Source organism: Macrobrachium nipponense, chromosome 4 (genome assembly GCF_015104395.2).
Source record: "Macrobrachium nipponense isolate FS-2020 chromosome 4, ASM1510439v2, whole genome shotgun sequence".
Classification (NCBI taxonomy): Eukaryota; Metazoa; Arthropoda; class Malacostraca; order Decapoda; family Palaemonidae; genus Macrobrachium; species Macrobrachium nipponense.
Window position 1 is genome coordinate 146,847,386 of NC_061100.1, and position 12,935 is coordinate 146,860,320.

General features: G+C 38.2%; 1 protein-coding gene across 2 annotated transcripts in view; it reads left to right on the forward strand.

Annotated features, from left to right (window-relative positions):
• The first annotated feature begins 2,203 nt into the window (after positions 1-2,203).
• Positions 2,204-12,935, forward strand: part of LOC135211273 (nose resistant to fluoxetine protein 6-like) — a 69,992-nt gene continuing 59,260 nt past the window's right edge. For both annotated transcript variants that reach the window (XM_064244587.1, XM_064244588.1), the window contains exon 1: positions 2,204-3,757. In XM_064244587.1, coding sequence (XP_064100657.1) covers positions 3,306-3,757 — 452 coding nt within the window. In that variant the 5' untranslated portion in view covers positions 2,204-3,305. The remainder of the gene's footprint in view (positions 3,758-12,935) is intronic.

Genomic DNA, 12,935 nt, shown 5'->3' on the forward strand with positions numbered 1-12,935 from the left:
GAAGGACGGGCATGAAGCTTGGGAAAGACAAAAGAAGAGAATTTCAGAGATTATCGGTATTTTACCCATTCCGGGACCTTAACGTGATGTGACTTGGGGAAGTCTTGCTCTCAGGAGGTACAACCCTATCACCCCTCCCAGGTCTCTACTTGGGGAAGTCTTGCTCTCTAGAGGTAAAACCCCATCACCCATTCCAGGTCTCTACTTGGGGAAGTCTTGCCCTCAGGAGGTACAACCCTAACACCCCTCCCAGGTCTCTACTTAAGGAAGTCTTGCTCTCAGGAGGTACAACCCTAACACCCCTCCCAGGTCTCTACTTGGGAAGTCTTGCTCTCAGGAGGCAAAACCCCATCACCCATTCCAGGTCTCTACTTGGGGAAGCCTTGCTTTCTATAGGTAAAACCCCATCACCCATTCTAGGTCTGTACTTGGGGAAGTCTTGCTCTCTAGAAGCAAAACCCCATCACCCATTCCAGGTCTCTACTTGGGGAAGTCCTGCTCTCTAGAGATAAAACCCCATCACACATTCCAGGTCGCAACCCAAGAATCTGGCTCTCTGGAAGTCACACCTACGGCACCCATTCCAGGTCCCAACTCTAAAAAGGAAGCTTCCTCTCTAAAAAGCATTCCTCCATTACCAGTTACAAGTCCTTACCAAAGGAAGCCATGTTCTCTGGAAGGCACACGTTTATCACCCCTTCAAGTCTCTACCTAGGGAAATGCTACTCTTGGAATTCAGACTTCCAGACCCTTATTTCTTGCTCCCTGGTAAGGACACTTCCATGACCCTTTCCAAGTCTTGACCAAGTGAATTCTTAGCCTTTGGAAAACGCAATTCCTTCATCCTTGTCAGATCCGTACCGTACGAGAGCCTTGCTATCTGGAAAGCACAGGGGAACCTTTTGTCACGTCCCCTTTCGGTCATCTCGTTAAATGGCTTCTCGGTTCTCCTTTGTTGCTCTTTTCGCCGTCTGAATAGAGGGCCTTTAATCTCTCATTGTTGTGGCCGGGTCGTGGTTTCACTTCTTTTTTCCGACTTGCATCTCTTGTCATGCTTGGGTTCATTGCATGATTTTTAATGCTTCTTCCCTCCCCTCCTGCTCTCTCGCTCTCTCTCTCTCTCTCTCTCTCTCTCTCTCTCATGCTAACGTACACTAATTTCATTAAGCGGGCGCGCGTGTGTGAGTGCATATGTGCGTGTATTTTTCTCCATCACGTCTCAAATAATTTATAGCTCTTGTATTCCATGGTTCGTTAGGATTCTCTCTCTCTCTCTCTCTCTCTCTCTCTCTCTCCTGTGTATTTATTCGTTTGTTTTCGGGGGTCTTTGTTCATCAGCGACCTCGCCCTTAGATTTATTTTCCACGTAACCATTGCTTATTATTTCCTCCACGTTCTTCCTTATATAGTTTATATTTCTCCGTGCATTCCTCGTTCCCTTTGCAGTTTTTCTTTCTACAAACTGCATGTTATTCCTCCTACACGTTTTTCTTTACTATTTACCGTTGCCCATTCGATTCTATTCCCTACGTTTTTCAGCGACTGGTTCTCTCTCGATTTACCGTCTGTCTCATCTCTGACAATACATAAGTTTATCAGTTTTTTTTTTATCCTCTCCAATATTTATTCTCGGAATCCTTTCATTTTTTCATGAGGTCACATGAGCTGCACATAAAGTCCTAACATACTCTTAAGAATCCTGTTACCTAATTAAGAACACTGCTTGTTCGTAAATGTTTAGACGTGGACAAGACATCCTGTCACATAACAGGAGGTATAGTCTCGTCTTAGAGTGGTCAGAAATTCCTGCCAACTAACAATCCTTTCAAACCACAAATAATCCTCTGTCGTTTGAACGCCTCATCAATTTAGAATTATTTTCATTTACCTCATTTATCACAATGCGGCAATTTCATGACCTTGAATGAGAAACGCCTTTTCCGACCGGTCACATCACCTCATACGTCTGGCTGAGTTATCACTGCCCACCCAGAGAAGGGTCCCCACCCCCGCCTACCAGCAACCCAACCATTCGCCCTTACTGTCACGCCACGCCGTTGTCGTACCGAATATCTCCATTCTAATCGATAAAACGTATCGCTGAAACTTTCCATTTTGGAAAAAAAGATAAAACTGCAGGTATCTGCATTGAACTTTTGATCTGTATCGATAACGCCACAAGAATATCAGTATATAAGGGCGGGTGTCATGAATGCATTGGCCAGAGGAGGTTTTATTGGGCAAGAAATTCTACGGTATAGAGCCGAGCATTGATTCCATACCGGCACTCAGACAAGAGCCACACGCTCTTCCCTGACATGTGTTACGGAGAGACTGTGTGTGTGTGCGTGTAGTCTCTGCCACGATTTTTGGGATCGTTATATAACGCTGTTCAAATGGTGTCTGTGGTGACATTCCATCCTGTCTGTCTCGCGGGGTGACAGCTGGTGATTCCCTCGGAAATATTGCCTTAAATCGTCTGCCAGTCCTTTCGTTTACAACGATTTAAAGGCCGTCAGTTCGTGTTCCCGAGGAAAGTGGAAAAAAAACTAAACCCGGTTAGTGACTGTGGGCGGTCTGTGATCTGGAAAATGAAATTGACAGCGATTAATATCGGACGGTAAAGGATGAAAAGGTAAAGGTAGACGATTTCAAAGACACTCTGACATTTTGTGAGCGTTACTTTTGATGATTGAAGTTCGTAAATGCAATCGAATGTTTTGCGGTTCAGTGAGAGGTGTTCAGAGGTAGAGAACTGTTAGTCGGTTTGCTTGTTTGTTTTGTTCAATAAAAGAAAAAAGAGGCTGTGATGGTGTAGTGTGAATGTAACCAATTTGCCGACACAAACTTGGCCCGGTAAAGCATTGATTAGACATCCGGACCAGACTTAGCTGTTGCAGAATGTCTTCAGTGACCGGTTGAGAACAGGACAAGACACTCTTGAGAACTAGACGTCCAAACTCCGCTGATCATTCTGTTCTTTGCTTCCTGGATATTTTGATAAGTGATAGAAAAAAAAGTGATTTAGCGAATTACCCCAAAACAAATATTTCTGCTCCACAATTGAGTGATGAATAATGTAACAATGTAGAAAAAAATATATGATATACAAGGAAAACGATCAAAGACAGGAAGCAAAACTAGAAAAGGGGAATAACAATAAGCTTAATCCTCTAGATATCGTTTTAAAAAAACCTACCCTAGAAATAACACCGTTGCCAGTTAACGTTATAGATATTACGTTCAGTTAATAGAAAATTCCGTTAGCATAAGAAACCAAAGCATCTCCTTCTCCTACCGCCGGGATGACTCTAAAGGTGTCCTTACTGCTCGTCATGGCCGTGACCTTCGGCCACCTCCCCTACAGCGAGCTCCTGAACCCTTCGGAGGTTGGAGCCCACACCCTCGGCGACAGATTCAAGGCGGTCCGGGAGAAGGGCGCCGCCGACGAACTCCTCCTACAGAAGGAGAAGTACTACGGCCAGGGCCACGTCCCCATCGCCCACGAAGTGGACAAGACGAAGCACGAGGAGACCCAGGAGAAGGAAGAAAAGGACAGGGAGAAGTGGAAGACCAAGTACTTAGTGGCGAAGGGGGACGGGGGAGGTGGGGGGGACGAGGAAGAGGGCGAGGAAGGAGAAGAGAGGATGATGAACGAAGAAGCCAACAGAAGAGTAGATGACAGAAGAGAAGAAGAGAAACATGATAAAGGTAGTCAGCAGAAGGCATCACCTATTCCAACGCGGCATCCTCCCGAGTAAGTTCGGTTCAGTTTCGGTTCCCTTTTGTCCTCCTCATTTTCTTCTCTTTCATTCTTTCGTTTCTTTCTCATTTCTGTCGTTCTCATTTCTGTCGTCAAAAGTTCAGCTCTGCTAAGAAAGTGTTTGCATAGGATCAGTCAAAATGACACCTTTCACCTTTCGCAATGACAGAAATGTCATTTTTCAGTACTTCAGGAAAATCGGATTTATTAGGCGCATAAAGGAGTTTATGATCAGAGAGAGAGAGAGAGAGAGAGGTCACAATGATATGTAAGTCACCAAGAACACACATGTAAGTAAAATCATGGTGGACAGACGCATTCACGCACACACAAAGAATTGATAGATGCCAATTAACGCAACAGACAGGAATAGATAAGCAAGCATCACCAAGAACACACATGTAAGTAAAATCATGGTGGACAGACGCATTCACGCACACACAAAGAATTGATAGATGCCAATTAACGCAAAAGACAGGAATAGATAAGCAAGCATGACAGATGAAACACAATGATGTTTAGGACGATGACATTTAAACTAATCAGATGTTACTTAAATATCATACTCTAATTCGTTTATCGAGTAGTGGCACTGAAAGCTATACTTGGTTACAGTGACTAAGACTAGTCATTCATATGAATACACATGAGGCAATGTATAAGTAAATTGAGTTAAAAGTCATGCCTTTGTATGAGCAATATTGATCAAGCACTTGGAGCAGCATCTTCATTTACTTCAGTGACAACACCTGAGTACGCATGGTATAACATACTAGAGATTTCCAGTTGCTATAAGTAACTACAGGTAACATCACCATTTACTCTTGACATTTATTACATTATAAAATGCATCAAATGGTGTGTACCAACTTCCCAGTACACCCAGAATATTTTAACAATGCATCATTCACCTTCCAAAATTACTCGTTCCCATTCAAATTGGGGAAGTTCTTCATAATTCTTGGACCCAAAGAAATAACAGAGGAACAGAATCAACACTTTTATCCCTAAATAGAGACATTGTTAGTTAAACTGAGACGGCATGACAGTCACATATAAAAGAATATACTTTCTTGTTTTGGCAAAAGAGAACATAATTCAAAACTGCTCAACAGTTACTTCAAAAGTCAATATGTCCATTTACGCCAAAGGACATATAGACATATACTTGTAAGAGTCAATGATTATGCCCAGATATGCATGAGGAACAAAGAGAAATAGTTTATCATTATTGCTAATATTATTTTTACTGTAAACCATCAGCCTGAATCAAATGACAAGTACCGAGTGTGCTGGCGGTACATGTATTACTCTATGCGGATTAATTACAAATTGCACATAAATTACAAACACGCCACATAGAGGAATGGCAATCGCTCAATAATGTTTCATCAAACGGTTGATTGCAATTCCGGCTGCGTTTTTTTTCCTTCTTCTTATTTTTATTGAAATGGAAAAATTAAAGCTCATGGGTCCACGATACATGAGACTACATGACTGGCAGTCGACTTTTAGGGGGAAAGAGAGAGAGAGAGAAAGAGAGAAATGCCAGGGGAGTGAGGCGCACTATGCCCAATAATCAAGAAACAAATGAACAACGAAAACACTCCGTGTGAGGGTCATTACGAACCCATTATATTCATTGGCAACATAAACAAACAGTATTGAGGGCAGATAACTCGTAGGTCGATGAACCGAGCGAAGTTTGTAGCGCGTAATTGTCCTTAAACGACTGGGCACGTGGTATTCGATGATGACCTTTAACCTTATGAATAATTCGTACCCATTCTTCATATTTCAATAAGTAGGGTATTAAGCACAATTGTTAAAATGTTATATGAGTGATACTAATTTTTTTACTTGTTGTTTATTGGAAATTGACATTGGTAAAAATGAAAACTGGTATTGCCTGTACTTATCGAACAAGGAACATTGATTCTACTCGGCTGAAGGTATTTTTATGTTCGGGAGCACATTTGCATAAATGTTTTCGTAATGTAACGGAATTCGGCGCTAAAACCGGACCCGAAATGGCTGCGGAAAAAAGATGAAATCGTTTCATTTCATTTTTTCCCCTTTTTATGTTTCTCTTAACGATGCTAGCTTTATTTTTTGTGGAGGGGGGGGGGGGGGTGTGGGCGGGTGGGAGCGGCTCCTCGATTTTTTGGTGGGGCTGGCCGGAGGCGTACAGGACTTTTGACCCCTAACCGTCGCAGTGAGACATTTAATTTTTTTTCTTCTTTTTTTTGAGCAGGCGGAAAGAACGATTTCAAGTTCAGCAACTTTATGCAAGAAAGGAAACACAGATAGAGAAATAAGATAATGTCAGTCTCAGTGATCCACTAAAGTTAGAAAAAATAATGCAATAGGATGATTCGAGAAACAAGAACAGCGGTAGAGAGTACTTGATTGTAGCAATTAACAGCCATAATTACCAGATCAAATCTGTTGACTCTAGGTTGCCCAAGCGTATTAGAATATCCTTTAGGTGTTTGAAAACTTAAAGTTGAAATTAAACCCATCCAGATTTTAATTTTTTATTGAGAGCAGAGTAGACTAAAGTTATACATAAAAAAGAATTATATTTATTCAGTCTCTTTCACCCTACGCATACTTGGATTGATAAGGACTGACAGCTAAAATATATGACTATTTTTTTTAACTAAACCATAGTAATTTCATGAAATATCAGGAAGGTTTAGAGCTTTCAGAAAAAATTTCCCAGTGTTGGAAACAAAAACGAACTACATTGGGCAGTATGTTCCACCCTTATAATAAAGATAAATTTTGCTCCTTAAGTAGGTCACTTAGAACAGCTGTCGTATGACTCCCTGCCGTAATTATAGTCACTTACTTATGATCATAGGAATTGCGTATTCGCGTGCGGATATATATAATATATATATATTAATATAATATATATATATATATATATAATATATATATATTATATAAATATTATATATATATATATATAATATAAATATATATATTATTATATATATATATATCATATATATATATATATATATATATATATATATATATAAAATATTTATATATATATATATATATATATATATAATTTATTTATATATATTATATATTATTATTATAATTAATATATATATAGATTATATTATTAGTTATATATATATTTATTTATATTTATATATTTTAATATAAATATGGAATATATATATGTATATATTTATTTATAATTATTATTTATATCTATGTGTATACTTTCCCACTCTCATACCTCTAAGAATAAGGTTGCTTTCTTTAATCTTTTCCCCAGTCTGGTTGCAAATCACCACAGTCGACCCTCTACCAGGTACATAATTCACTGTGTAGGTTAACGCTGACTTGATAAGCCAGGACCAAGCATGCCTTCAGAATAATTACTGGGAGAATAAACGTAATTTGATAAACTTCAAAAGCTCTAAAACGTCATTATGACATTGTTTTCCTTGTACTCGTTTTGGCTTCAACTAGACTTTTAGGTTCTTTGCAGCAAGGTCATATTTTTCATTCAGTTATCGTTACTAATATTCCTTAACTTGGGGTTAACACGGCGCCAAGTCCTCAAAGAGCGATAGCATCCAAAGTCATTATTCAAAATAAAAGAAATGTTTCCTTGTAGCTCTTGTCTACAAAAGCGCCTACTCGTGTGAACTCCTAAGTAAGTAAAGCCATGCATGCAGACGATATCATAACGTTTCCTAGATATCTTAAACATTATCGTCATTTAAAAGAAAAACACCAAATCAATATCCGCGTGACAGGTTGTCATATCATTTTTATTTGATAAGAGTTTGTGGTTCCATATCATATATCTCTGCCAACTTTGTTATCTCGGTAGATTGAAGCATGTCATGCAGTTATTTCTCTCTCTCTCTCTCTCTCTCTCTCTCTCTCTCTCTCTCTCTCGTTTCATGAGACCCGAGTCATGCCCTTTATGTCAACAGAGGAATATTTTACCTCGGCCCTTGCAGTTTATTTTACCACGAAGGTTTTAGTTTTCTTCAAAAGAAAACTACTGAGATGGCTTTGTCTGTCCGTCCTAAGATCTTAAAAATCAAAGAAGCTAGAGGGCTGCAAATTGGATGTTGATCGTTCATCCTCCAATCATGAAGATTACCAAACTGCATCCGTCTAGCCTGAGTAGTTTCTCTTTTATTGAAGGTTAAATTTATCCATGGTCGTGCGTCTGACACCGCTATAGGTGCCAACAACACAGGCCACCACCGGGCCGTGGTTGAGAGCTTTATACAGCATTATACCCTATACAGAAAACTCGAATGCGTCGAAGAAACTTCGGCAAATTTTTTACTTGTTTTTATTAAGTATGGCCCTTTATGGCAACGTATTTGTTTCCTTCTCGAGTGTTGTACTATATGCTATTATACAGGCATTCCCTCCCAAGTTGTATGTAAACGCAGAATTATTTTCCCTCAAGTGTCACTCTGTATCTAAGCACAGAGGTCTTTCTTCTCTTGAGAGTTTCATCTTATGTCAACACCGTAATACCGGTTATTGTGTTGTCCTTTATATTGACGACGAGGTAATTCCCTTAGAATATTGCACTCTATGTCAACACAGAGAGGCACTTATTCTTTTGAGTATTTGGCATTATATCAACACCGTGATATTCATTATAGTGTAACACTCAGTATAAACGCACTTGTATTTCCACGGTATTGCTCGTTATTGCGTTGCGATGTACACAGACCCCGAGGTACTTCTCGTAGAGTATTGCACCTTCAGTCAACCAGAGGTTGTATTTTTACAATGATATTCACTCTAGCGATGTACTTGATATAAACACAAAGGTACATCCTGTAGAGAATTGCACTCTATGTCAGCACAAAGGACCTCTGGATATAAGCACAAAGGTATTTCTTATAGTGCTATACCATCTAAGCACAAATGTATTTCTAATAATGATACACCATATAAACACAAAGGTATTTCTTATAGTGCTCTATACCATATAAGCACGAAGGTTTTTCATGCAGTGTTACAATCAGTTTAATCACGGAGGTATTTCCTATAGTGCAACACTGCATAAGCACAAGGATATTCTCTATAGTGTTACAGCATATATGCACAGAGGTATTTCCGATAGGTATTGCATTCTTGGTCGGCATAGAGGTATTTCCAGTAAGTATTGTACTCCTTGGTAGCGCATAGTTATTTCTAGGAAGTAACGCACTCCTAGGCAGCACATGTATTTCCAGTAAGTAATCCACTCCTAAGTAGCACATAGGGATTTCTAATAACTGTTGAATTCTTTGGCAGCACAAAGATACCTAATATTTCCAATAAGTATTGGACTCTTTGTCAACACAAAGGTATTTCAAATGATTATTGCACGCTTTGGCATCACAGAAGTATTTCCCATAAGTATTGCACTCTTTGCCAGCAATGAGAAATTTCCAACAAGTATTACACTTCTTGGTTGCACAGAGATATTTCCAATAAGTATTGCACCCTTTGGCAGCACAGAGGTATTTCCAAAACATTGCAATCTTTGGCAGCAGAGAGGCATTTCCAATAAGTTTGCACTCTTTGGCATTGCACTCCTTGGTAGCCCAGAGATGTTTCTAATATGTTTTGCACTCTTAGGTAGCACAGAGGTATTTCCAGTAAGTATTGCACTCTTTGGTAGCACAGGGGTATTTCCAATATATTGCACCCTTTGGCAGCACAAAGGTGTTTAATATAAGTATTGCTCACCTTGGCAGCACAGAGGTATTTCCAATAACTATTTTAATCTTTGGTAGCACAGAGGTATTTCCAATAACTATTGCCCTTCTTGACAGCCCAAAGGCATTTGCAATAAGTATTCCACTCTTTGGCAGCACAAAGGAATTTATAATAAGTGTTGCTCTCCTTAACAACACAAAGGTATTTCCAATATGTATTGCACTTTTTGGCAACACAGAGGTATTTCCAATAATTATTGCACTCTTTGGTAGCACAGATGTATTTCCAATAATTATTGCACTTTTTGGCAACACAGAGGTATTTCCAATAATTATTGCACTCTTTGGCAGCACAGAGGTGTTTCCAATATGTATTGCGCTCATTGGCAGCACAGGTATTGCCAATATGTATACACGCTTTGGCAGCACATAGGTATTTCCAATAAGTATTGCACACTTTGAGGTATTTCCAGTATTGCACTCCTTGGCAACACAGAGGTATTACCTGTAAAATTCTCGTATTGCTCACTTTTGCCATTAAAAATAATGCGTTTGATTGTCAACCGTGTTCACGTGACCCGGAATTCCAACATGCAAGTAACACAGACGATGACCGCCAGAGCTTCGGCCTTTTGTCAACAAATCCTCTGAATTGATATGACTGCCGCTCGCTCTGTCTGGATTAGAAAGGTGAAGCGAAAAAATGACTGAAGGATACAACGAATTGGTGCAGACATTCCTTCGACTTTATCCGCGAGAGAAAAATAAAAATGCCAAAGAAAACATTAGCTTTGTTGAGTTTTTTTTTATCTCTCTCTCTCGTTCAGTTGTATCTTTGCGTGACCATGTCTTCTAGCAGATTAAAATTGAATTATATGAAACCAAATGAATATGCATAGCTTTTTGTCTTTGCTTTCCGGGAGAATATAAGAAAAAATAATCAGAACAATTATGAATTTCCATAAATATATATATATATATATTATTATATATATATATATATATATATATATATATATATATGTGTGTGTGTGTGTGTGTGTGTGTGTGTATACATACATATATATTTATTTCGGCATCAATAACCTCGTCGTTGCGACGCCAGCAAGTACTAGTTAATCAATATAAATTTTTTTTAAGCAGGACTAGAGATGTCATGGATTTAACACAATCAACATCCTTCACCAAACAAAAGATCCATAATAATAATAATAATAATAATAATAATAATTTTGTCTGAAGGTCATAAATAGAGATACGCGAATGTATTTAAGGACCCCTAAATAAAAGGAATTAAGAAAAGCATACACACCAGCTGATACGACTTCAGACTTAATCCATAGAGATCAATGTAGAAAAAGGATCGACAAAGACATATTTTTATTTTTCTGAAGTGATTTTGTTTATATGGATTCTGAAAATTCACAGAGAGAGAGAGAGAGAGAGAGAGAGAGAGAGAGAGAGAGAGAGAATTCTAAGCGAACCTTGCCCTCCGCTATTTTGTTTCCGGTGTAATTACGGCCGGACAGGGCTGTTTCTTTGGTCGAAAATTGGACGCAGGTCTGTGAGATACGTCGGCCGTTTAAATTGCAGTCAGGTTAGATTAAAGGTTATACGTGCCTCCAGACGGTGCCTTGGGCTATCTCGGGATGGACTTAACGTTCCAGCGTATACAACTTCAGGATGCATTTTGTTTTTCATATACATTTTAAAACTTTATCCCTCTTTTTTTTATTATTCTTCACTTGAACTTGAAGACATTTGCGTTCAGGAATATACATCTTCGCATAAGTACTCAACACACAACAGATAATTTGGGATAAGGTTGTAGCCTCACCCCCTTTACCACAAACGGTCGCGATGCTATCTGTGTTCACGGTTTATGGCCTCCACCCATCCAAAATTTTACCAGGTTCAACTTTCCTGTTTCAAATCTACCTAGAATACTCTAGGTGGCCGTTGAGCGAGCCACTGATACAAGAGAGGGGTAATGTACAAGAATGAAAGAAAATTTGATCGGTGAGAAATAAAAATGAAACAAAAGGGGGCCTAGTATAGAAATGTTAGAAAAAAAATGTTAGTAAAAAAATACTTAGTTTATGATTTCAAACTATCTTAAAAAAAATTTCTAAAAAAATGTTAGAAAAAAAAGACTTAGTATATGATTTCAAACTATCTTAAAATTATGTTTAAAATTGCCATAAATATAAATGCAAAAGGACACTTAAAACTAGTAGACTCGGTATGCAAAAAAAGAATTAAAAAATCAGAAATTAAGGATTAAGATTCAAATCACTATGTAGGGTTATGCAAATAAGTACTGCAATTATTGTAGATTGGGACTAGCCTTGCTTAATAACGATACTGATGTTGATGATGATAATTGTTATCATTATTACTATTATTATTATCATTATTAGGTAGAAGACCTTCTCTGAGGGTAGTAGCGTTGCAAAAAGATAGCTGTTTCCGCGATATTTAATTTGTACATAGTCCTCTCTATTCGTCTTACAAACTTCTTTTCATCAGCTCATCAGCGTGCAACTTGTATATCAATTTTCCTAAGGACACATAAGGATTTATTTTTGTCCCTAGGAAACTTGATATACCAGATGCAGGCTGAGGAAAAGAAGATTGTAAGACGAGTAGAGAACACTACAAATGAAAAGCAGCGGAAACATCTAAACATTTATTATTATTATTATTATTATTATTATATTATTATTATTATTATTGATTATTATTATTATTATTATTATTATCGTTTATATTACTATTATTATTTTATTATTATTATTTTATAAATGGTATACGACTTTAATAATCAAGTTTTTGCCTAAGGTAAGGCTAATTTAGGAAAAATAAAATTCAGACGTTGTATGCTATGGCAGAGGAGTGGTGTTGAGGACCCATAACGTGTCTTTTATGAACTTTTCACTTATGTAAATGGGTCCCTTGTATCTCTTGGAGGGTCTTCGGGTTCGTCACATGTAAAGGTGACGTGACCTTAACCTAACCTTCGAATTTCGTGTGTCCTTTTCATCCCAGCCATGAGGGTTTTGAGATGGTCTACTGAAATTCTTATAGCATTGTCCATTCCTTTATAGTGTTCCCTTCTTGAATGAATAACTTTCCCCAATGACCTATATGTATCCTGGACCATTTATCTTCTCTAAGTGGGGCTTTATCAATTAAGAAGCTTGATTTCGGACTGCCTCAACTTTGTAACAACTTATTTGGACCAATGCTCCTTAGAATGTATCTATTTTTTATCGTATCTTCTCAGCCAGAAAAGGCCACTGTACCTTTCGTAATATGCCTAATACCAAACATTCGTAACCTTCCATAGATAAGGTCTCAACTGCTTTGAAATTCTCTATATAATCCCGTATATCATTCAGTTGCTCCACTGTAATCCCAAACTACAGACCAGGGGCTGGTGTGGTCTATAGAAATAGTAC